This window comes from Ranitomeya variabilis, chromosome 2 (genome assembly GCF_051348905.1).
Source record: "Ranitomeya variabilis isolate aRanVar5 chromosome 2, aRanVar5.hap1, whole genome shotgun sequence".
Taxonomy (NCBI): Eukaryota; Metazoa; Chordata; class Amphibia; order Anura; family Dendrobatidae; genus Ranitomeya; species Ranitomeya variabilis.
Genome location: NC_135233.1, coordinates 874,790,112 through 874,814,109, shown reverse-complemented (window position 1 = coordinate 874,814,109; position 23,998 = coordinate 874,790,112). Strand labels below are relative to the sequence as shown.

Sequence of the window (23,998 nt, the reverse complement as noted above, 5' to 3'; positions counted from 1 at the left end):
CCGTCGCCTTAAACCTTCAATTAATATGAATGATCCCAGATTGAATATTAGAATTAAAGAAATGTATAAATGTGGACTAAAAATTGTTTATATTGTAATATCATTGATCATAGATCAATGAATCTTATTTCTTCTGCCACAAAGGACATTTTTCCAATTAATCAATTTTTAAATTGCACAACTGATCATCTATGTTATTGAGTGTAAATGCATTAAAAAAAATGTGGGTAGAACCACCCAACCAGTACACCTTAGGCCGGGGTCACACTTGCGAGTGTGATGCAAGAAACTTACATGAATACCAGGCACTGCCCCCGGCACTCAGGACCAGAGTGTGTGGCTGCATAGAAATACATGCAGCTGAACGCTCCGGTCCTGGGTGCCGGCAGCAGTGTCGGGTATTGATGCGTGAGACTCAGTCGAGTTTCTCGCATCACACTTGCAAGTGTGACCGCGGCCTTAGACTCAATTCCCACAGACACAATATAAGGAAAGGCTTCCTTCTACAGGGCCTCTCAAGACACTGCACCATCGTACACAATAAAAATAACAATGATTTGAAAATTAGCCCTATCGAACATATTCCTACAAATACCCCCAATAGAATACAGAAATTAAATAGAAAAGAAATCTATTGGATTTACCGATTAACCACTCTGAAACCATGTGGGCTAAATTAAATCTCAGAAGTCTTCTTATAAGCCATATTACAGCAACATTTATCAGTTAAGTTATTCATCAACTTTCTTTTCGTCCTCATTTCAGTCCTCACATTTGTGATATTTAAAAAAAAAAAAGAACTTAAATTTTTTTTTTACACTAAATTTATTATTTTTGGACCTAAATCAGAATTATTAATCTACTTGTCAAACGGATCGTTCCATCGTCCCTATTATCATTTTATGTTACTAACCAGATTCATATATATTATCACTTAATATTCACACTGCTCTAATATTTTTTGGGGTGTAATTTTGGCACTAGCACCTTTACGGTTTATTTTAGCTCCAATAATAAATACAAGTTTACTTACAACTTAACTTTTTGGGACTTGATCACAGGTTGCTGACTAACTCCTATCTTTGCACATTACCAGGCATCTATGTTCATCTACACCATGATTCAGGTCCACTGGGTGTGTCTTATTTAGACATACCACTGATTTCATTGAAATCCCTTATCCTCTTAATTCATTCATGCCGATGCTGAGGTGCATATCGGGTAAATTAATATCTTCTTTAATTTCAGACAGTAGCCATCACGTTGTGTTTCTTCTCTGCTGTTGGTTCTTTTTATAAAACGCGCTTCCACCACTGTTTTTTTATCTTTCCATTGTTTGATTGTTTTTCGTTTTTTAGTATATGTAGTTACATCATTTGCACATTTCTCTAAGGGCTCATGGTGCGACTACATTGCAAGTGTGGTTATTACTTTGCAGGTCTTGGCCACATTGGTGCTGTAACCGCACCTTGTCCGTGGTTTGATAATTGGCTTTTTCTGCCACTGACACCATTCATATATAAAATAATTAAATAAATACTATATATATATATTTTTTTTTTCTTTTTGCTATACTCCAATTTCACAAATGTTTCTGAAAATCATGAGCCAAAAAGCCCAGTAATTTCATTAATAATTCTGTTAATTATAAAATTAATAAATTAAAATTTTATTACTATCATCACTCCATTTTTTAACCTTTTTAAATTATTCATTTTCGTTTTTATTTTATACTTTTTAATAAATCATGTTTATATATAAATAATTTTAATTGATCGTTCTTCCTTCTGTTTTCTTGTTCATCAGTCAAATTAGCTCAAAAGGTAAGACATTTTGTGAGGATTTCCCTCCTTGTTTTTTTCAGAGTGGGTTCTCCTCCAGGATTACCGAAACACATTTTTTTTCTTCTCTCCATTATTTTCTTGTTTAATTTTGCTTCTGGTCTTATAGCTGTAAAATAGGAAAATATTATTTATGCTGTCCATTTATTAACATAAATATTGATCCTATTGATTTTGTATATATCATGTGCAGCACCATGTGTTAACCCTTTTAACTTTGACATTGTTTGTCATGTGGCTTCATTAGCACAGTTTTTTCAAAATCTGATTTATTTAGACAGCAACTTTTTTCTGTTTTCTGTATACAAATGGTGATTTCCTGAAGATGAAGTAATTGAATACTTCGAAACGTGTAGAATAAACCACCATCTTTCACTTATTTAGCTTGGATTGGAACTTTATTCAGCAGTAATATCCACACTATTCCTTTCATTCTGACCTCTGAGGATTGTACTATGTGTGATGTTAATGTAGAGGAAGATAAGTAGAAGCCATTTGATGCAGCGCTTGCCATCCACTTGAGCACATGCTCTTTCTGAGCCTCATGTACAAGACGTACCCCAGTGCGGCTGACAAAAAAAGTGGTTTGAATAGGCCGGCCTTTAACAGATGTTGTCAGTAGTCTTTGGATAGGACGAGATGGTGTTTGTTCAATTGAGCTTTCATTCACATTAACAACTAACCCATGTACATGTTGAACACCAAGCCTATTCCCCCTTCCATCACGACCTCGCTTTTTCCCACTCATGTTGTAATTAGCCTTTCCCTCTTGTACCCTGCTGTTTTCTCAACCTTAGGCCCACAGCTGTCAGTCGCCTGTCACTAAATGAACAATCACTATTTATTTTCTTAGATAGTGTGCCTGAGCAACACTGTTATGCCTAACGATTTTTAAATGGAAATATAACCTTCTGATTTGCCACTGGAACACAGTTTTAGCACAAATGATTTGGAGTAGCCAATTGCACCTAATGGCTGCACCACTATATTAGACCTAACAATTATTAAGTAGAAATGTGGCCTTCTGATTTGCCACTGAAACACAGATTTATTAGAAACAATTTGGAGTAGCTAATTGGGCCTCATGGCTGCAACACATATTAAGCTTAAGAAAAAGGTTGCTGCTGCTGTAACCTCTCCACATGCTTCTCTGACCTAGACACCCTCCCCTCATAAAACTCATCCACCTTGCCCTCCTGCTCATCATACAGCACCACAATCATAGCCAAAGTAATAAAAAATACATTAGTGGAAATACAGTTGTAGCGCCCCCACTGCCGCAGGGCCGAGGGGTACCCGGTACCGGGCCTCTGAGTCTCTGTCCTGGGGTTGTCACGGTGGCTAGACCCGGTCCGTGACCCTGCTGAGGGGCGCCCAATGAAAGATGTGGATGGTGATGATGTTGTGGTGGTGCGGTGCAGGTCACAGTAAATAACGAGGACACCAGGTTGCAGTCTCTTTACCTCTTTACTGAAGGCTTCGAGATAGCCAATCCAGAGCACTGTTAACCGGGCTGTCTGAGACCGGCCGGTCCAAAGGCACATTAGGAGTTCCCTTGACAGGTGAGAATCAGCGTCTACCTGCTAGCGCCTATGTGTTATAGTCCTTCCCTGCTGAGCACCCCGGGATAGTCCTCACAACTGATTCTGTCTGCCTCTGATGTTCGTTCTCTCTCTGTCCCCCAGATGATATGGCTAGGACGCACCCGTATGACGGGGTAGGCCTGGAGTTCTTCCGGGACTCTAGAGTCGCCCCTCTCCCACAGCTGCCTCCGTTGTCTGCTTAGGTGTTTAAGTGAGACAGCCAACCTATAATTGGCTGTCCTGCCGTGGTTTGAAGTAATGCTTAAAGTCTCTTACTTTCTCGGCGTTCCGGCCACCGACTGTTTGCGCCTCAGAAGGATGTTGCCTCGATCTTTCAGCACGACTCCTTCTGGTCCTATTGCCTCCTTGTTGTATTCCCATTGCTCACTTGTTGCGTTGTTCTCTTAGGAGTCTGCCAGGATCCCATCCCTGACAGGTCCTCTCTCTAGCTCTTCCCAGTTCCTTCTCACTGTCTTGTTGTCCAACCCCCAGTTTTACCAGAGTGTGAGGAGTGGCCTACTAGATAGAATCACCCCCCTGGTGGCCGGAGTGTAAAGTGTAGTGTGTGATACCTGGTCAGGTGAACTCCCTTAGTGCAATCAGATGCAACATCACTCCCCTTAGCGGCAGAGCGACGTTACTGCAACGACTAGGACTCTGGGGCGCTGCACGATTATGTGACTGACTTTTGCCGAATTTGAATAAAAATGCTTGTAAAAGCGAACACGTATCCGAATGTGCTCCATTCGTGTCGAATTTGAGATTAATTAAATTTTTTCTGAACATGTTCGCTCATCTCTAGTCCCCACATTGTTTTTTTTATGGATGTTAGACTAACCAGGCTAAAAATAGCAGCCCACAGCCGCCAAGAAAAGGTACATCTATTAGATGCGCAAATTCTCGCACTTTACCCAGCTCTTACCACTTGCCCTGTAGCGGTGGCAAGAGCGGTTCAATTTTTGTGGACTTGATGTCACCTTTGTATTGCCAGGTGAAATCAAGTCCATGGGTTAGTAATGCAGAGGTGTCTATAAGACACCTATTCATTACTAATCTTTAGTTATATTGTAAAGACACAAGTATAAAGTCTTTTATTTGAATACAGCCTCAGTGACCTGTGGTAACCTTGATAACGTCACTGCTAGTCACTGATGCTGCACTTGCAGCAGCTCATTCAACATTTATTATTGAGAACCAATTTTTCTGAAGCTGACAGCTGAGGATTGCAGCCCCCAGCTATCAGTTTTTTGTGGCTGGTTATTAAAAATACAGTGTAACCCACATAGTTTTTTTTATATATATATATTATTTATTTACAGCACAGGAGCTGTCTGATGAATACTCCCAACAGCCACTCCTGCTCTCACTAGGCCCAGTGACCAAAGGTTAATTACGGTATATACCTCCAATCACAGCTGCGGGCTCATGCTGTCATTTCACAGTGTCAGAACCATGGTTCTCTCACCGACAGTAATGATTTACTGCCGATCAGAAGCAGTGGTTGCCGTGCTGTCATGCACATGACAGGGTAGAAAAAAGTTGATGTTAAGGTCCCCCATTCAAGTGAATAGAGTCCGGGTTTAGGTCGAGGCATCATTCTGGTCCCCTGAGCCCGAACTTTTTTTAAAGGGAAACTGTCACCCCAATTTTCGCCTATAAGATGTGGTCACCGCCATCAGGGGCTTAACTACAGCATTTTGTAATGCTGTAGATAAACCCCTGATGTAACCTGCAAGATAAGAAAGCATTAAGCTACTTACGGGTAGCGGCATTTTTCAGAGGCCCATGACAGCACTACGAGAGAGGGGATCCGCCCTTAAGGAACAGGAAACCTACAGATACAAAAAGGGCGGCACCTCTCCCATGCATCAGTTGTATTTCAGAGCCTTGAGAGGACTACCGCGGTTAGTGGCATACAAATATACATTATATACATTTTGAAAACGAAAAATATTTTATTAAATTGTAGCTAGACACCATACGTGAAATCTACATACTTCACACTATATACAAATTAGGAAGTGCAACCCCCACGTGAAATAGGGAGGGAACTAAAGGTGCTGTCATGGGCCTCCGAAAAATGCCGCTACCCGTAAGTAGCTTAATGCTTTATTCGGACTCCCATGACAGCACTACGAGAGATTTACAGAGATGTAAGCTACCTTAGGGAGGGACTATAGCCTGCAGCACCCTTAACCCGAAGGTGAGATCAGAGGAGGACCCCAAATCCAACCGATAGTGCTTAAAGAACGTGGAAGGGGATGACCAAGTGGCCGCCTTACATATTTGTTCCACCGACACTCCAGATCTTTCTGCCCAGGATGACGCCATGGCTCGGGTGGAATGTGCCTTTAGATTCTGCGGAGCTGGTCCCCCACCCGCTGTATAAGCCATAGAAATAGTTTCCCTAATCCATCTAGCCAGTAAATATTTTGACACTCTACATCCTTTCTTTGGACCTTGGAAGGAAAGAAGCAGTGCCTCATCCTTCTTCCAACTATTGGTGACTGAAATATACTGTAGGAGAGATCTCCTAACGTCTAGCATATGAAGCTCCTGCTCTTTAGGATTGGATGGATTAGGAACAAAAGATGGTAAAACTATTTCCTGCGACCTATGAAACCTTGTTGCTACCTTCGGTAGATATGCTGGGTCTGGTCTAAGGACTACTCTGTCAGACAGGAACTCTGTATATGGGGGAAGCCTGGAAAGTGCCTGGATATCCCCTACCCTGCGAGCTGAGGTTATGGCAATTAGGAAGGCTGTTTTAAGTGTCAACATTTTAATCGAGGCCTCGTGTAGAGGTTCAAAGGGGGGTTTTGTTAGTGAGGATAGAACTAAATTTAAATCCCACGGAACCGATCTATCTTTATACACTGGTCTAGTTCTACAGACCGCCTTCATAAACCTCGCTATCCAATAATTGTTAGCTACATTACAGGAAAACAGGGCACCCAGAGCTGAGACCTGTACTCTAAGGGTACTAGTAGAGAGTTTTAGCTCAAACCCCTTCTGTAGAAACTCTAAGATTTGTTGTATTGGCACCCCTTCTTGGATATTAAATTTAGAAACGGACAAGAACTTCCTCCAAGTCCTAGAGTAGATTTTTGTAGTTATTTGCTTTCTACTCTTTAGGAGCGTTTCTACCAGGTTCGGAGAGAAGCCTTTATCTATTAACAGTGACCGTTCAAACTCCACGCCGTTAAATGGAGCGCTGCCACTTGTGGATGGGAGATTGGTCCCTGAGAGAGTAAATTTGGGATCTCTGGCAGTACCCAGGGATCCGATACAGACATCGTCCTGAGCCAGGCAAACCAGGTTCTTCTGGGCCAAAAGGGGGCAATAAGGATAACTTTTGCTCGATCTTCTCTGATTTTTCTCACCACTAGAGGAATCAGATTCAGTGGTGGGAAGGCATAAGCCAGCGGAAAATCCCATTTTATTAGAAAAGCGTCCACCGCCAGGGGATTTTCCCTGGGATTCAGAGAGCAAAAGAGTTTTACTTTCCTGTTGTCTCTGGTGGCGAACAGGTCCACCACTGGTTGACCCCATCTGTGGCTGATACGGTTGAAAATATCCTTGTTGAGAGACCACTCTCCTTGTCTTAGCGTGTTTCGACTTAGGAAATCTGCTGTTATATTTTCCTTTCCTTTGATGTGGAGAGACGTCAAAGATTGAAAATTGAGCTCTGCCACCTGGAACAAGCAATCCGTGATCTGCATTAAGGTCTCGGAACGTGTTCCCCCTTGTCGGTTTATGTAGGCGACTGCCACTCTGTTGTCCGACAGAATTCTGACGTGCTGGCCCTGTAGATATATGAGGAATTCTTTAACAGCCAATTCAATTGCCAACAACTCCCTTTGATTGGATGAGAATGTTGTGAAGGGTTCCCATTGTCCCTGGACCACCATGTCCCCCATATAAGCTCCCCACCCCGAAGAGCTGGCATCTGTGGTTATTACTTGGGTGACATTTACTATCCAGGGCACCCCTGCTGACAAATTCTGTATGTCTAACCACCACCTGAGGGAGTTCAGTGTTATAGGCCCCAACGTTAATTTCCCATTTAATACGCCATTTAGGGCTCTGTCATGGAATAAAACTTCTTTTTGCAGGGATCTGGTGTGTAACTGAGCCCACTTAACAGCGGGGATGCAAGATGTGAGTGACCCCAGTAGGGACATTGCTTGCCTAAGTGTCATGGAGGGTGTTTTAATTGCTTTTAACACATAACTCTGGATTAGCGCTATTTTTTCCCCAGGGAGAAGACACTGCTGTGTTACTGAATTCAAAATTAACCCCAGGAAATTTTGCATATTTAGAGGCTGTAACTTAGATTTTTCAAAGTTTATGATCCAACCTAGACGTTCCAGTTTAGCTTTCGTAATTTCCCATTGTGACAGACAGTGATCCACTGAGTTCCCGACAATGAGAAAATCGTCTAAGTAGGGGATTATAAGGACATTTGACTCCCTTAAATGCGCCATGACCTCTGCGATTATTTTAGTGAACACTCTAGGAGCAGAGGTTATCCCAAAGGGGAGTGCCCTAAACTGAAAATGTTGAATCCTACCCTCCATTATCAGTGCTACTCTCAGGTATTGTTGAAAATCAGCATGAATGGGTACATGATAGTAGACATCTTTCAAATCCACTACTACCATAAAACAATTTTCAAAGAGCATTTTTATTGTTGAATTGATGGACTCCATTTTGAAAGTATGCTTTACCAGAAACTTATTGAGACCCTTAAGATTAATAATGGTTCTATAAGTATTATCTGGTTTTTGGATTAGGAAGAGGGGGGAGTAAAACCCCTTCCCTGTCTGAGAATATGGTACTTCCAACCAACACATTTTTAGAACAAAGAGTCCTCACTTCCTCTTCCAGGGCAAATTGTTCAGTGGGAGATGAGCGCCAGGGTGTTAGCTTGAACTTGTCCCGTGGAGCCTGGACAAATTCAAGTTTGAGACCATGGGAAACAGTGTCTTTTATCCAAACGCTGTTTGTGATTTCTGACCATGCTGCTGAGAAATGCAACAGTCTCCCTCCCACTGGGATTGCTAGTCATTGTTCTTGTTTTTTGTTTTCCGTCGGGTTACGGCGAAACATGAGACCTGTACCTCTTTTTCGCTTATCGTCCCATCTGGATCGATCTCTGCCTGGTGAGAAGGCGCGTTTCCCTCCCCGATTGAACCTTCTTTTGTTGAAGGGACGACGGTATGCATTGAAGGTATTGGGAAACTTTTATTTATCGTCTCCTGCCTTCTCCAGGAGTTCATCCAGGGTAGGCCCGAATAAATACTCGCCTTTACAAGGGATAGCGCAGAGCTTTGCTTTCGCCTGCATATCCCCAGGCCAGCATTTCAACCATAGGGCTCTCCTTGCAGCATTAGACAGCCCCGCTGCTCTAGCTGCTAACTTAACGGAGTCAATTGAGGCGTCTGATAAAAAAGCCGCCCCCTCCTGGATTACTGGTAAAGCCACGATAATAGAGTCTCTAGAGGCCCCTTGTCTTAATTGGGTCTCTAACTGGTCTAGCCAGACCATCATTGACCTCGCCGTGCATGTTGACGCCACCGCAGGTCTTAAGGAGCCGGCTGCCATTTCCCAGGTTCCCTTTAAGAAGGTATCCACCTTTCTATCTAGGGGGTCTTTAAGCATTCCCATATCTTCAAACGGGAGAGAGGATCGCTTCGCTACTTTGGCAATCGCTGCATCCAGTTTTGGGGCTTTTTCCCTGCTACCTACTGCTGGGTCGTCAAAGGGATACCTTCGCTTCTGTGCAGGTGGTAAGGAACCTTTCCTCTCCGGTTTTTTCCACTCTCTGTTGATAAGTTCTTGTATCTTTTCGTTCAGAGGGAAAACTCTACGCTTTCTTTGTTCTAACCCACTGAACATCATCTGTTCTTTAGACAGTTGAGGCTTGGGTTCTGTTATACCCATTGTGCCTCTGACCGCTTTTATTAACTTGTCTATTCTTTCCAAGGGTAAACAAAACCGAGCAGTGTCTTCTTCCGAGGAGGAGGATGATGCTGCTGAATCGTCCGATTCTACGCTCTTTTCCTCCACCGACGAATCAGATGACCACTGAGTTTTCCGTTTAGGGCCTCCTGACTGTGAAAGGCCCTTAATGGACTGCTTAACCTCCATCCTAACCATTTCCTTCAGACTGGCCGCAATAGAAGAGGATTCTTCTGCTACCTGAGGGGGCAAGTAAGGCAAGCTAGTCTAATGAACTAATGCCATGACCCCCTCCCCCTCTTCCCAGACCTCACCGTCTGCTGGATACAGGGGTCACATAGCTTTTTAGGGTATGAGTCAAGCAAGGGAACCCCGCAGATGGCACATTCCCTATGCTTTGTTTTACTGGTGTTTTTCTTCCCCTGTAAAAACATATACAAGGGGAGACTAATCACTGAGTGAACATTCTCGAAGATCACTTACCAGTGGATGCCCATACCCAGAAAGCTACCGAAGTACGAGGGGGATTTTTCCTGGCTGACGCTCCAGACCCCTGTCTGGAGGAGCTTCTGTGGCCCGATCCATCGCTCTTTTTTTCCATACTCCTTCTCCACAGGCATCTGAGGTGCTTCGTCCAGCAGCAGAGGCTGCTGATCCTGATCGGACTCCATCCTGATTTGGAGGCCAGAAGCAAGGAATGCACGTTTGGCGACCGATATATAGCCCCTCCTTCGGTCAGCGTACTCGTGCCGCGCTTTCCGGTTGCTCTCCTCCCCCCCTGCAGCTGCAGGGGATCAGCCGACATCTGAGGGTGATCGGCGCACACTTTCCGGTGGGCACCGCCATCTTGGAGCCCCTGCGCATGCGCAGAAGCTCCGTGACCCGGAAGTCACCGCCGGCTCCGCCCTCCGACGTCACCCTGAGTCCACAGCGCTTCCTGTCAGCGCTGTGAACAGCGTGGGACGCCGAGACTTCGCCAGGAGACTCCGAGCGGCGCCACCACGATGCCGCCGATCCCACAGAGGCGCCCACAGCATTTTAGGGAGGGGAACCGTCATACTCACCACGCGCCGGCTCCGGAGACAGGACACCCCCCGGTGACCGCTCCTCGCTGAATAGCCACCGCCGTGCAGCCCTGCCAGGGCCACCGTGACTACTACAGGTACTCCGCACCGGCCGAGGTAGGAGACCCCCTCGCTACCAGAATCGGTCCGGCCGGCCAGGAAATCCTCATAGAGAAATCTTCTGTAGGATCCAGTCCCTTCAGGAACAGGAAACCAACTGATGCATGGGAGAGGTGCCGCCCTTTTTGTATCTGTAGGTTTCCTGTTCCTTAAGGGCGGATCCCCTCTCTCGTAGTGCTGTCATGGGAGTCCGAATAAAAACAGGTTATATTACACTCACCCAGGAGCTGTCCCGGTTCGGTCAGGTCCGATGGGCATCGTGATCCGGGTCCGGCACCTCCCATCTCCATACAATGACATCCTCTTCTTTGCTTCCTGCCATGGCTCTTGCACAGGCGTACTTTATCTGCCCTGTTTAGGGCAGAGCAAAGTGCTGCAGTGCACAGGTGCTGGGCCTCTCTGACCTTCCCCGGCGCCTCTACACTGCAGTACTTTACACTGCCCTCAACAATGCAGATAAAGTATGCCTGGACAGGAGCTACATCAGGAAGCAAAGAAGAGGATGTCATTGTATGAAGATGGGAAGCGCCGGACCTGGATCGCGATGCCCTTCGTACCGAACCGCACTGGGACCGCCCCTGGGTGAGTATAATCTATCTTGTTTTTCTTATCTTTCAGGTTACATCGGGGGCTTATCTACAGCATTACAGAATGCTGTCGATAAACCGCTGATGGCAGTGGCCGCATATTATAGGCAAAAATTATGGTGACAGATTCCTTTTAACTGTTGGACCGAACCCGCCAGAGTCGAACATCCAGGTGTCTGCCCATCTCTACTTGTAATTGCTCAGAAAATATATATAAGAGAGAGGAGAGAAAGAACTCCACTGAACCATAAGAGCTTACACTCTACCGGAGAGAGAGGACCCTGCTGATCATAAGAGCTTACACTTAACAGGCGAGAGAAAGAGGATCCTGCTCATCATAAGATCTTACAATCTAAGGGTACCGTCACACATTGAAATTTCCATCGCTACGACGTTACGATTCATGACGTTCTAGCGATATCGTTACGATATCGCTGTGTCTGACACGCTACTGCGATCAGACACCCTGCTGAGAATCGTATGTCGTAGCAGATAGTTTGGAACTTTCTTTCGTCGCTTGATCACCCGCTGACATCGCTGGATCGTTGTGTGTGACAGCGATCCAGCGATGTCTTCGCTTGTAACCAAGGTAAACATCGGGTAACTAAGCGCAGGGCCGCGCTTAGTAACCCGATGTTTACCCTGGTTACAAGCGTAAACGTAAAAAAACAAACCGTACATACTCACCCGTCAGTGTCCTTCAGGTCCCTTGCCGTCTGCTTCCTGCTCTGAGTGCCGGCTGGAAAGTGAGAGCAGAGCGCAGCGGCACCGACGGGTGAGTATGTGCTGTTTGTTTTTTTACGTTTACGCTGGTAACCAGGGTAAACATCGGGTTACTAAGCACGGCCCTGCGCTTAGTTACCCGATGTTTACCCTGGTTACCCGGGGACTTCGGCATCGCTCCAGCGCCGTGATTGCAACGTGTGACCGCAGTCTACGACGCTGGAGCGATGATCATACGACGCTGCGACGTCACGAATCGTGCTGTCGCAGCGATGAAAATTTCAATGTGTGACGGTACCCTAAAGGACAGATAGATTTGCCCAGTGATTCTGGAGATAAAAAACAACTCTTCCAGACAAGCTGTGCTCCTCTGGGAATTGCTGATCTGAGATGGCTCAGATATTAACCAGCACTGTACTCTACAGCACTGAACAAGTTATTATAATAAGTAAAACGTAATTAGCTGCAGAGCATTATGGGGAGGGCCATGCGGTAACACAAACAATGTGAGCCCACTCTTTGATGCTGCAGCAGTTTGGGAAATGGTGCCACAGTCAAGTTTTTTTGGCAAACCACAAATTGAGTCTCAAGTTGTTTGAATTGCTGTGAAAATGCAAATTTCTGGATATTCATCTCAAATTCGATCTTCCGCGGCTCAATCCGCTCATCTCTATTGATAAGTGTATGTGTATTACCTGTGTGTTTATGTTGTAATTAATTTTATTAATATACTTTTTATTAGCAATCTGTAAAATTGCACAAGATGGTTTCATCTCATAACAGTATGAAGGTTACTATACTTAACAAAAATGGAGGTGAGTGACATAAACACCTGTTTTTCAACATTTAACTAAAAAATTAAACTCCTCATTCATGTTAAATGTATATGTTTGTACAATTTTTAAACAGCACTTTTCATCAGGATATTATACCTCAAACTAATTGCATGTATGTAGGTGTTTTAATACTGAGTAAACCCTTACCTTTCTTATGGAATTCTGTTTTGCTGTTTTAGAGAAATCCATTGTTGGAATTGTATGCTAGTGAGTTACAAGTGCAGTGGGCAGACACTGCACTTACAGCTCTCCTACATGTCTACCAATTTCCCATCCATTTCCTGCCTGTTGTCTCTGACAGGTGACTCATGTTTCAGTACCCTGTCAGTCATAGATAGGAGTTAGGCAGTAGTAGAGCTGTAAGTGCAATGCCCACCCCTCTGCACTTGCAACTCATTAGCATACCATTGCAAGTACATATAATTAGTTTCCAACATTGTGGGTAACAGCTTTGTTTCAAGCACATGATGTTTTTTCAAACTCCTCTGTGGCAAGTAACTGGTGTGGGCGGTATGAAAATCACACTCGAAACCAGAAAAAAAAGGGAGAAGTTGACTCAATCTTTGCATTGTGTGACTGTGTGTGCCACACTAAGCTTGGAAAACAGAACGAGGCAAAGATAACTATCTGAGGATTTGAGAACCAAAATTGTTGAAAAATATCAATAATCTCAAGGTTACAAGTCCATCTCCAGAGATTTGATGTTACTTTGTCCATGGTGCGCAACATAACCAAGAAGTATACAACCCAATGCACTGTAAGCAATCTCCCTGAATGTGGATGGCATAGAAAAATTGATAAAAGGTTGCAAAACAGGATGGCCTTGATGAAGGATATCCATCCTCAATCAAGTTTCAATGAAATTCAACCTGTCCTGCAGGCTCAGATTGCATCAGTGTCAGCACGACCTATCTATCGACATTTGAATGAAATTTAATGCTGTAACAGGAAACCGACAAGGAATCCACAGCAGACACAGACATAAAAAGATTGCCATAACATACATGAGTAAGCCAAAATCCTTGCGGGAAATGTCTTGTCAACAGATGAGACTGATAGAGCTTTTTGGAAAAATACTGTACATCATTCTACTGTTTGCCAAAAACAGAATGAGGCCTACAAAGAAAAGAACACAATGCCTACAGTCAAATATGGTGGAGGTTCGAAGATGCTTTAAGGTCGTTTTGATGTCTCTGCCACTGAGTGCCATAACTGTGTGCAAGACACCATGAAATCTCAAGATTACCAAAGGATTTTGGGTCGCATTGGAGTGCCCATTGTCATAAAGCTGTATTTGCATCCTAGGTCATTGGAGTTCTAGCAAGACAATAACCCAAAACATTCTTCAAGAAGCATACAGAAATGGATAGAAACAAAGTGCTAGATAGTTCTGAAGAGGCCAGCAGCATCTCTAAATCCTATTGAACATCTTTGGAGAGATCTTAAAATTGGTATTGGGAGAAGGCGCCCTTTAAATATGAGAGACCTGGAGCAGTTTTCCAAAGAAGAGTGGTCCAAAAAACAGTTGAGAGGTGTAAGAAGCTTGTTGATGGTTATAGGAAGCAATTGATTGCAGTTATTTTGTTGAAAAGGATGTGCAATCAAATATTAAGGTGAGGGTGCCAACAATTTTGTCCGGCCGGTTTTTGGAGTTTTGTATCAAACTATAGCCAATTTGCCTTTTTTTTTTCTGTTATTTTTGTGTTGTTCCAATACACACAAAGGAAATTAACATGTTTATTACAAAACATGTGTAATTACAACAATTTTCCAGGAGAAATACTTCATTTTCTGGAACAAATTCAAGGGTTCCCACACTTTTAGCCATTAATGTAACTAGTACCAAAAAGCCATATCTTTACTTCTGAACATAAAAAAGTGTTTGCCAGCTGAAGGAATGTGCAAAGTGAGATCAATTCAGACTCAGAAGGTAAGCCAATAAGAGGTTAAAAAGGTTTTGCTAACGCAATTCGTTGAGAAGCTGCTGAGACTTCCCATTTAAAGTGGGAAACATGATGCTGAAAGATTCATAACACTGCACTCCTAAATATTGTGAAATGTAGTAAAGTCTGACGATTTTGCATCAGACCTAGAGTGCAATCTACAACCCCTGGCAAAAATTATGGAATCACTGACCTTGGAGGATGTTCATTCAGTTCATTTAATTTTGTAGAAAAAAAGCAGATCACAGACATGGAACAAAACTAAAGTAATTTCAAATGACAACTTTCTGGCTTTAAGAAACATTAATAGAAATCAAGAACAAAAAATGTGATAGTCAGTAATGGCTACTTTTTTAACCAAGCATAGGGAAAAAACTATGGAATCACTAAATTCTGAGGAAAATATTATGGCAACATGAAAAACAAACAAACAAGAAAACACTCAAAAACATCACTAGTATTTTGTTGCACCACCTCAGGCTTTTATAACAGCTTGCAGTCTCTGAGCAATGGACGTAATAAGTGCCAAACAGTACTCTTCATCAATCTGGCTCCAACTTTCTCTGATTGCTGTTGCCAGATCAGCTTCAATCAATCAATTGGATTGAGATCCGGACTATTTGAAGGCCATGACATTGACCTTATGTGTCTTTTTTCAAGGAATATTTTCACAGTTTTGTTCTATGACAGGATGCATTATCATTTTGAAAAATGATTTCATCATCCCCAAACATCCTTTCAATTGATGGAATAAGAAAAGTGTCCAAAATATCAACATAAACTTGTGCATTTATTGAAGATGTAATGACAGCCATCTCCTCAGTGCCTTAACCTGACATGCAGCCCCATATCATCAATGACTGTGGAAATTTGCATGTTCTCTTCAGGCAGTCATCTTTATAAATCTCATTGGAACGGCACCAAACAAAAGTTCCCGCATCATCTCCTTGCCCAATGCAGATTCGCGATTCATCACTGAATATGATTTTCATCCAGTCATCCACAGTCCACGATTGCTTCTCCTTAGCCCATTGTAACCTTGTTTTTTTTTCTGTTTAGGTGTTAATGATGGCTTTCTATTAGCTTTTATGTATGTAAATCCCATTTCCTTTAGGCGGTTTCTTACAGTTCGGTCACAGACGTTGACTCCAGTTTCCACCCATTCATTCCTCATTTGTTTTGTTCTGTATTTCCTGTTTTGGAGACATATTGCTTTAAGTTTCCGGTCTTGACACTATGATGTCTTCCTTGGTCTACAAGTATGTTTGCCTTTAACAACTTTCCCATGTTGTTTGTATTTGGTCCAGATTTTAGACACAGTTGAACTAACCAACATCTTTTGCAACAAATTGCCTGATGATTTACTCTCTTTTAAGAGTTTGATAATCCTCTCCTTTGTTTCAATTGACATCTCTCATGTTGGAGCCATGATTCATGTCAGTCCACTTGGTGCAACAGCTCTCCAAGGTGTAATCACTCCTTTTTAGATGAAGATAACCAGCAGATCTAATTTGCTGCTGGTGTTATTTTTTGTGTATGAAAATGTACAGGGTGATTCCATAATTTTTTCCTCAGAATTGAGTGATTCCATAATTTTTCCCGTATGCTTGATTAAAAAAAAGTAACCATTACTGACTACCCCATGTTTTGTTCTTGATTTATTTTAATGTTTCTTAAAGCCATAAAGTTGCCATTTGAAATGACTTTAGTTTTGTGCCATGTCTGTGATCTGCTTTTTTTCTACAAAATTAAACAACTGAGTGAACATCCTCCAAGGCTGGTGATTCCATACTTTTTGCCAGGGGTTGTAGATAATTTATATGTATAGGATTTTTTTGTGCAGAAAATACAGGAATTAGGAATGGATCTCTTATCCTCTTATTCTTTTTAATCCCTGTATTGTTTAAGTAGAATAACATATTGCTAGGATATATGAGATTTTTTACTCCACATGTGGTAGTTGCACAAAAAAAGATGTTCCTGCTTTCAAAATAAACTTGATAAAGTTAGGGCTATGTTCACATGTTTTGTTTTTCCTGTGGTTTTTTTATAATGCAAATTAAATGCTGTGTGCTACAGTACCAGTAAAAACTATGAGATTTCAGAAATCTTATGAGCACACATTGTTTTTTATTTCCTGACTGAATTGGAAAACTGCAGCATTTTTAAAAACTACAGCATGTCTCTTCTTTCAGCGGTTTTACAGAATTTTTTAAATTTTTTTACCCATAGAAAGCAATGAGTAAGTGCAAAAAACACAGGTATCAAGGTTTGTTGCGTTTTTGGTGCAGAAAATTCAGGAACAACAGGCACTAAACTGTATCAGCTTGAAAAATGCAGCCGAAACCTACTTTTTTTAAGCAGCTTGTTTAGTGCCAAGAGAGCAGGTTTTGCCTGCAGAAAAAAATGCTGCAAAAACACAACTTGTGAACTAAGGATAATAAGAATTAAGGATAATAAGGCTGAAACTGTATACAGATAAAGTCATTAAATTCTATAAAACACTTTATGTTTCAGTGCCTCAGGATAGTAGTTTGTTGTGAGCTAATGAAATGTTCCACTTTTATTTATTTTTTTATACCATAATTGCATTACAGAATAAACAATGAGCCTTACTTATCCTCTGCTGCTCTAGCGCTGCCTATTCACTGCCATAAAAAGTGAACGCTTCAGGGAATCACTGGGCTCAATTGTCTTTTTGCAGCATGAAACCTGAGTTGAGTGTTTGGGTACAGAGGTAACATGCTGTAGATGTGGTGTCACTAGTCTGTAGCTGTCAGCAAAGACCAAGGCAGCGGTGGTGAGGCGCTGCTGGCACTGCAGACATTATGGTTCATTTTGATATTGTATATTAGAGAATGCCTATGGCGTAAAAAATTAGAAGTGATGAAGCTTTTAACAGTGATGAAGCTTTATTAATATAAAACAATAAAATGTCTTTGCTATTTCTATCTCAACAATATGCTTTAATATTGTATCCTAAAGTGTATGATTTAGATATTATTTTGTACCAAAGGTACAGTTTATGCATTGGATGTAATGATGGTAATTACCTTTTTCTTCAGATATACAAGAAGTAGAATCTCAGGATTTGGTACCTGGAGATGTTATTGTTTTAACTGGAAGGAAATTCTATTTGCCTTGTGACTCCATATTAATTACAGGAAGCTGCGTTGTTAATGAAGGAATGCTAACAGGTAAAAACGTCTGCATGGACAGATGCCTTCTTGTTTTCAGTATACTCTACATATAAAACAAAGCACAAACTTATGGCTCATCCATAGCATTAACTATTGTGCATGTTATGTATCAGGCATCAGGTAGCAACAAGCACAAACTCTCCAGAAATTAGTTACTGTTGAGGTTGGAGATAGAGATGAGCAGATAAATTTGAGTGGAACTGAATTCTACTTGAATTTTGCAAAAAATTGCAATTGCCAGAATGCATTTTTTTTTATGAATTGCCTCCATGCAGATTCAGTAAATTGGACTGCAAAAGACCATTTCTGAACCATTAAAGGGTATATATATATATATATATATATATATATATATATATATATATATATATATATATACAATGCCTACAAGTAGTATTCAACCCCCTGCAGATTTAGCAGGTTTAATAAGATGCAAATAAGTTAGAGCCTTCAAACTTCAAACAAGAGCAGGATTTATTAACAGATGCATAAGTCTTACAAACCAAGATTTGCTGCTCAGTTAAATTTTTATAAATTTTAAACATAAAAGTGTGGGTCAATTATTATTCAACCACTAGGTTTAATATTTTGCGGAATAACCTTTGTTTGCAATTACAGCTAATAATCGTCTTTTATAAGACCTGATCAGGCCGGCACAGGTCTCTGGAGTTATATTGGCCCACTCCTCCATGCAGATCTTCTCCAAGTTATCTAGGTTCTTTGGGTGTCTCATGTGGACTTTAATCTTGAGCTCCTTCCACAAGTTTTCAATTGGGTTAAGGTCAGGAGACTGACTAGGCCACTGCAACACCTTAATTTTTTGCCTCTTGAACCAGGCCTTGGTTTTCTTGGCTGTGTGCTTTGGGTCGTTGTCTTGTTGGAAGATTAAATGACAACCGATCTTAAGATCCTTGATGGAGGAGCGGAGGTTCTTGGCCAAAATCTCCAGGTAGGCCGTGCTATCCATCTAACCATGATGCGGACCAGATGGCCAGGCCCCTTGGCTGAGAAACAGCCCCACAGCATGATGCTGCCACCACCATGCTTGACTGTGGGGATGGTATTCTTGGGGTCGTATGCAGTGCCATCCAGTCTCCAAACGTCACGTGTGTGGTTGGCACCAAAGATCTCGATCTTGGTCTCATCAGACCAGAGAACCTTGAACCAGTCAGTCTCAGAGTCCTCCAAGTGATCATGAGCAAACTGTAGATGAGCCTTGACATGACGCTTTGAAAGTAAAGGTACCTTACGGGCTCGTCTGGAACGGAGACCATTGCGGTGGAGTACGTTACTTATGGTATTGACTGAAACCAATGTCCCCACTGCCATGAGATCTTCCCGGAGCTCTGTTATGGACCTGGTGGTTAGGAGCACCCGGAATGACCTGATGGTTAAACTTGAAACCGGGACAAGCTCTGGGGAAGTGGGAACTCTGCTGACCGCAAACCCTAATCCTATCACACACACTAGAAATAGCCGTGGAGCGTACCTAACTCTCCCTAGACGCCTCTTCACAGCCTAAGAGCTAACTACCCCTAAAGAGAAAATAAAGCCTTACCTTGCCTCAGAGAAATTCCCCAAAGGAAAAGGCAGCCCCCCACACATATTGACTGTGAGTTAAGAGGAAAGTCACAAACACAGGAATGAAACAGGTTTTAGCAAAGGAGGCCAGTCTTCACTAAGTAGTCAGAGGATAGAAAAGGGAACTATGCGGTCAGCACAAAAAAACTACAAAAACCACGCAGAGTATGCAAAAGGACCTCCACACCGACTCACGGTGTGGAGGTGCAACTCTGCACCCACAGAGCTTCCAGCTAGCAAGGAAATATCATGTAGCAAGCTGGATTAGAACTTAGCATGTACTAAGAAATATATTCAGAAAGCAATGAACAACAAATGAACTAGCAGGGACTTAGCTTCTGCTGGAGTAGACAGGTCATCAGAGAAGTCCAAGAGAGATCTGAACCAATACTGAGACATTGACAGCTGGCAAGAAGTAACGATCTGAGTGGAGTTAAATAGGGAAGCCAGCATAGAAATAAACAAGGGCAGCTGAGCAAGAAAACCTCAAGGACCAGCAGTTCCACTCAAAGCCACCAGAGGGAGTCCAAGAACAGAACTCACAAAAGTACCATACATGACCACAGGAGGGAGTCCGAGAACGGAATTCACAACAGTACCCCCCCCTTGAGGAGGGGTCACCGAACCCTCACCAGGGCCCCCAGGCCGATCAGGATGAGCCAAATGAAAAGCACGAACTAAATCTGCAGCATAGACATCGGAGGCAACAACCTAGGAATTATCCTCCTGACTATAGCCCTTCCACTTAACCAGGTACTGAAGCTTCCGTCTCGAAATACGAGAATCCAAAGTTTTTTCCACCACATACTCCAACTCCCCCTCGACCAACACCGGAGCAGGGGGATCAACGGAAGAAACCATAGGCGCCACATATCTCCGCAACAACGACCTATGGAACACATTATGGATGGCAAAAGAGGCTGGAAAGTCCAAACGAAATGACACAGGATTGAGAATTTCAGAAATCTTATAAGGACCAATGAAACGAGGCTTAAACTTAGGAGAAGAAACCTTCATAGGAACATAACGAGAAGACAACCAAACCAAATCCCCAACACGAAGTCGGGGACCAACACAGCGACGGCGGTTAGCGAAATGTTGAGCCTTCTCCTGGGACAACGTCAAATTGTCTACTACGTGAGTCCAAATTTGCTGCAACCTGTCCACCACAGAATCCACACCAGGACAGTCAGAAGGCTCAACCTGCCCTGAAGAAAAACGAGGATGAAAACCAGAATTGCAAAAAAAAGGCGAAACCAAAGTAGCCGAACTAGCCCGATTATTAAGGGCGAACTTAGCCAATGGCAAGAAGGTCACCCAATCATCCTGATCAGCAGAAACAAAGCATCTCAGATAGGTTTCAAAGGTCTGATTGGTTCGTTCATTTTGGCCATTTGTCTGAGGATGGAAAGCCGAAGAAAAAGACAAATCAATGCCCATCATAGCACAAAAGGACCGCCAAAACCTAGAGACAAACTGGGAACCTCTGTCCGACACAATGCTCTCTGGAATGCCATGCAAACGAACCACATGCTGAAAAAATAATGGGACCAAATCAGAGGAGGAAGGTAATTTAGGCAAGGGTACCAAATGGACCATCTTAGAAAAGCGATCACAAACCACCCAGATGACAGACATCCTTTGAGAGACAGGAAGATCAGAAATAAAATCCATGGAAATATGTGTCCAGGGTCTTTTCGGGACCGGCAAGGGGAAAAGTAACCCACTGGCACGAGAACAGCTGGGCTTGGCCCGAGCACAAGTCCCACAGGACTGCACAAAAGAACGCACATCCCGTGACAAGGAAGGCCACCAAAAAGACCTAGCCACCAAATCTCTGGTACCAAAAATCCCAGGATGACCAGCCAAAACCGAACAATGAACCTCAGAAATAACTCTACTAGTCCATCTAACAGGGACAAACAGTTTCTCCGCTGGACAACGGTCAGGTCTATCAGCCTGAAAATCCTGCAGCACCCGCCGCAAATCAGGGGAGATTGCCAGCTGCACTGTTATGGACCTGGTGGTTAGGAGCACCCGGAATGACCTGATGGTTAAACTTGAAATCGGGACAAGCTCTGGGGAAGTGGGAACTCTGCTGACCGCAAACCCTAATCCTATCACACACACTAGAAATAGCCGTGGAGCGTACCTAACTCTCCCTAGACGCCTCTTCAAATTACTTCACAGAGCCCGTAGAAAAGAGAACGCTGTGCCCTGTTTAGCTCACAGGAGATACAGCTACAGAGTTGAGCCAACAGTGGTCATGCAGTCTGAACCAAACATGCAGCTCCTCTCCGGTGGAGCCAGAATTCTAATGGCTATTAGCCAGCCCTGAATTCACACATAAGAAACTCCTCACCGGAGGTGCCAGTATTCTAGGGGCTTATTTCAGACGGGTCCCTAACTGCATACACACAAAAACTCCGCGTCTGAGGTGCCAGCATTCTATGTACTTATTTCAGCCAGGTCCCTGACCACACACACATGACCACACTGGCGCTGAGCTCGTATATATTTGATACTAGCGCATGGCCGTGCGGTCATGAGAACCTTTTATAGCTGCAGCAACTTCAGGACCTTCTGAGAAGGACCAATGGAAGACTTCTACAGAACTTGATCAGGTACATGACCTTCCTGGAGGACCAATGGAAGTTGCTGCAGTACCTGAGCATGTAACCCTTGATTTCCATTGAGAGATCTTACCCTGGGCATGCTCAGTGTGTGCAAAGCAGGACTTAGTCCCAGAAAAGCCTGCTCGCCGCAGACCAGTGCAGGGTACAATAGCAGAGCCTGGAGAGGCAGCATTAACCCTTTGCACAATACCAGATTCAGTGAGACAATGGGACCGACGTCTCCGCTGAGCAGGCTCCACTGCGGCTGACGCAGAATGGGAGACTGCAGCAGACATGGTTCGAGATTCCCCCTGTGCAGCGGCGGGAACTCGACTCCTAACACTCTTTTTCTCTTCTACATGACACCTTCTCCTTATAATTGGTCCACGTCATTCATGGAAAAAAGTACATACTCACTGAGACAATTCTTTGATAATACATCCTCAGACTTAGCATAAATAAGGATGAACCCTTTGTTAGCATAAATAAGGATCTACATTTTGTAAACTAATATCTCCGCAATGGAGATGAGAAATGAAAAAATAAAAAATATAGATTATTCAGCTCTCCAGCCATTAATTTTTATGATGTGGTCAGTTTGACATGCTAAAAGTAGTGAAAGGTCCTCTTTAAAAGGTGAAAATATATAGGTTATCTATAGAGAGGTTATTATCTATAGAAAGCTCCAAGGATTTACAGTACCAACAACTCTTAGTCAGTCCACTTTGTAGAATTAATGCATTGTATTACAGTTGGATATTTTATGACACCATGGAAAATATTGCAATATCCGAGATGCTAGTTTGTGTCTGCACAAGATGTAAAATGTTAGTTTACAGTCAGTTATTTGGCATCAGAAAATTTAATTTGTTCCGGAAGCAATATTTGTATGTTTGTATATAAATATTGAGTTGTATTTTAGGGGAAAGTGTTCCTGTGACTAAGACACCATTGCCAAATGTTGACAATTCCATTCCTTGGAAAATACACAGTGGTGAAGATTACAAGAGACATGTCCTCTTCTGTGGCACAGAGGTCATCCAAACTCAAGCTCCTAATAAAAGTCTGGTGAAAGCTGTCGTATTAAGAACAGGTATAAGAATATAAGTTAACTATTCTATATTGAGGAGGATACATGTGCAAAAAAGACAATCTGATCATTTTATTGATGCCTGCTAATATACTTAGAACATATTTAATTTTAAATGATAAGATACAATATACCATAAAATACTAAAAATACAAAAAGTAATGTAAGCATATAAGCTAAATGAGTGTGCAGTATATCATGGTGGACTGACCATTCAACATTTGGTCATTTGGGTACGTCTTAGGCTACTTTCACACTTCCGTCGGTATGGGGCCGTCGCAAACCGTCGGCCCGACATACCGATGTACGTTGTGCTAAATTTAGCACAACGTGGGCAGCAGATGCAGTTTTACAATGCATCCACTGCCCATTGTGATGAGCAGGGAGGAGGGGGTGGAGTTCTGGTCTCGCATGCGCGGTCGGAAATGGTGGACATGTCACACAAAAAAATGTTACACTGAACGTTTTTTTGTGCGTCACGTCCGCCAAAACACGACGGATCCGTCGCACGACGAATGCGACGTGTGCCCTTCCATTGCAATCCGTCGCTTCTACAAGTCTATGGGCAAAAAACGCACATTTGCAGGATCCGTTTTTTGCCCATAACGACGGATTGTGACGGAGCCCAGAAGACGGAAGTGTGAAAGTAGCCTTAAAGGGTTTGTCTACTACTCAGACATCCCATTCTCAATCCCGATTTTTCTCCATAGTAGATTAAAAACACTTATACTCACGGCTGATGCCTTTCCCATGGTGTTCTGACTGTCTCTCCAGGGAATAACAATGTCATATGACCCCTGCAGCCAATCTGTGCCGGTTTCCAGCAATGATGTGTACAGATTTGTTATTTG

General features: G+C 42.9%; 1 protein-coding gene across 1 annotated transcript in view; it reads left to right on the top strand.

Annotated features, from left to right (window-relative positions):
• Nucleotides 1-23,998, top strand: part of LOC143808069 (putative cation-transporting ATPase 13A4) — a 361,151-nt gene that overhangs the window by 207,137 nt on the left and 130,016 nt on the right. Inside the window, exons 8-10 of the mRNA XM_077290326.1 lie at nt 12,625-12,697; nt 17,727-17,858; nt 22,980-23,150. Coding sequence (XP_077146441.1) covers nt 12,625-12,697; nt 17,727-17,858; nt 22,980-23,150 — 376 coding nt within the window. The remainder of the gene's footprint in view (nt 1-12,624; nt 12,698-17,726; nt 17,859-22,979; nt 23,151-23,998) is intronic.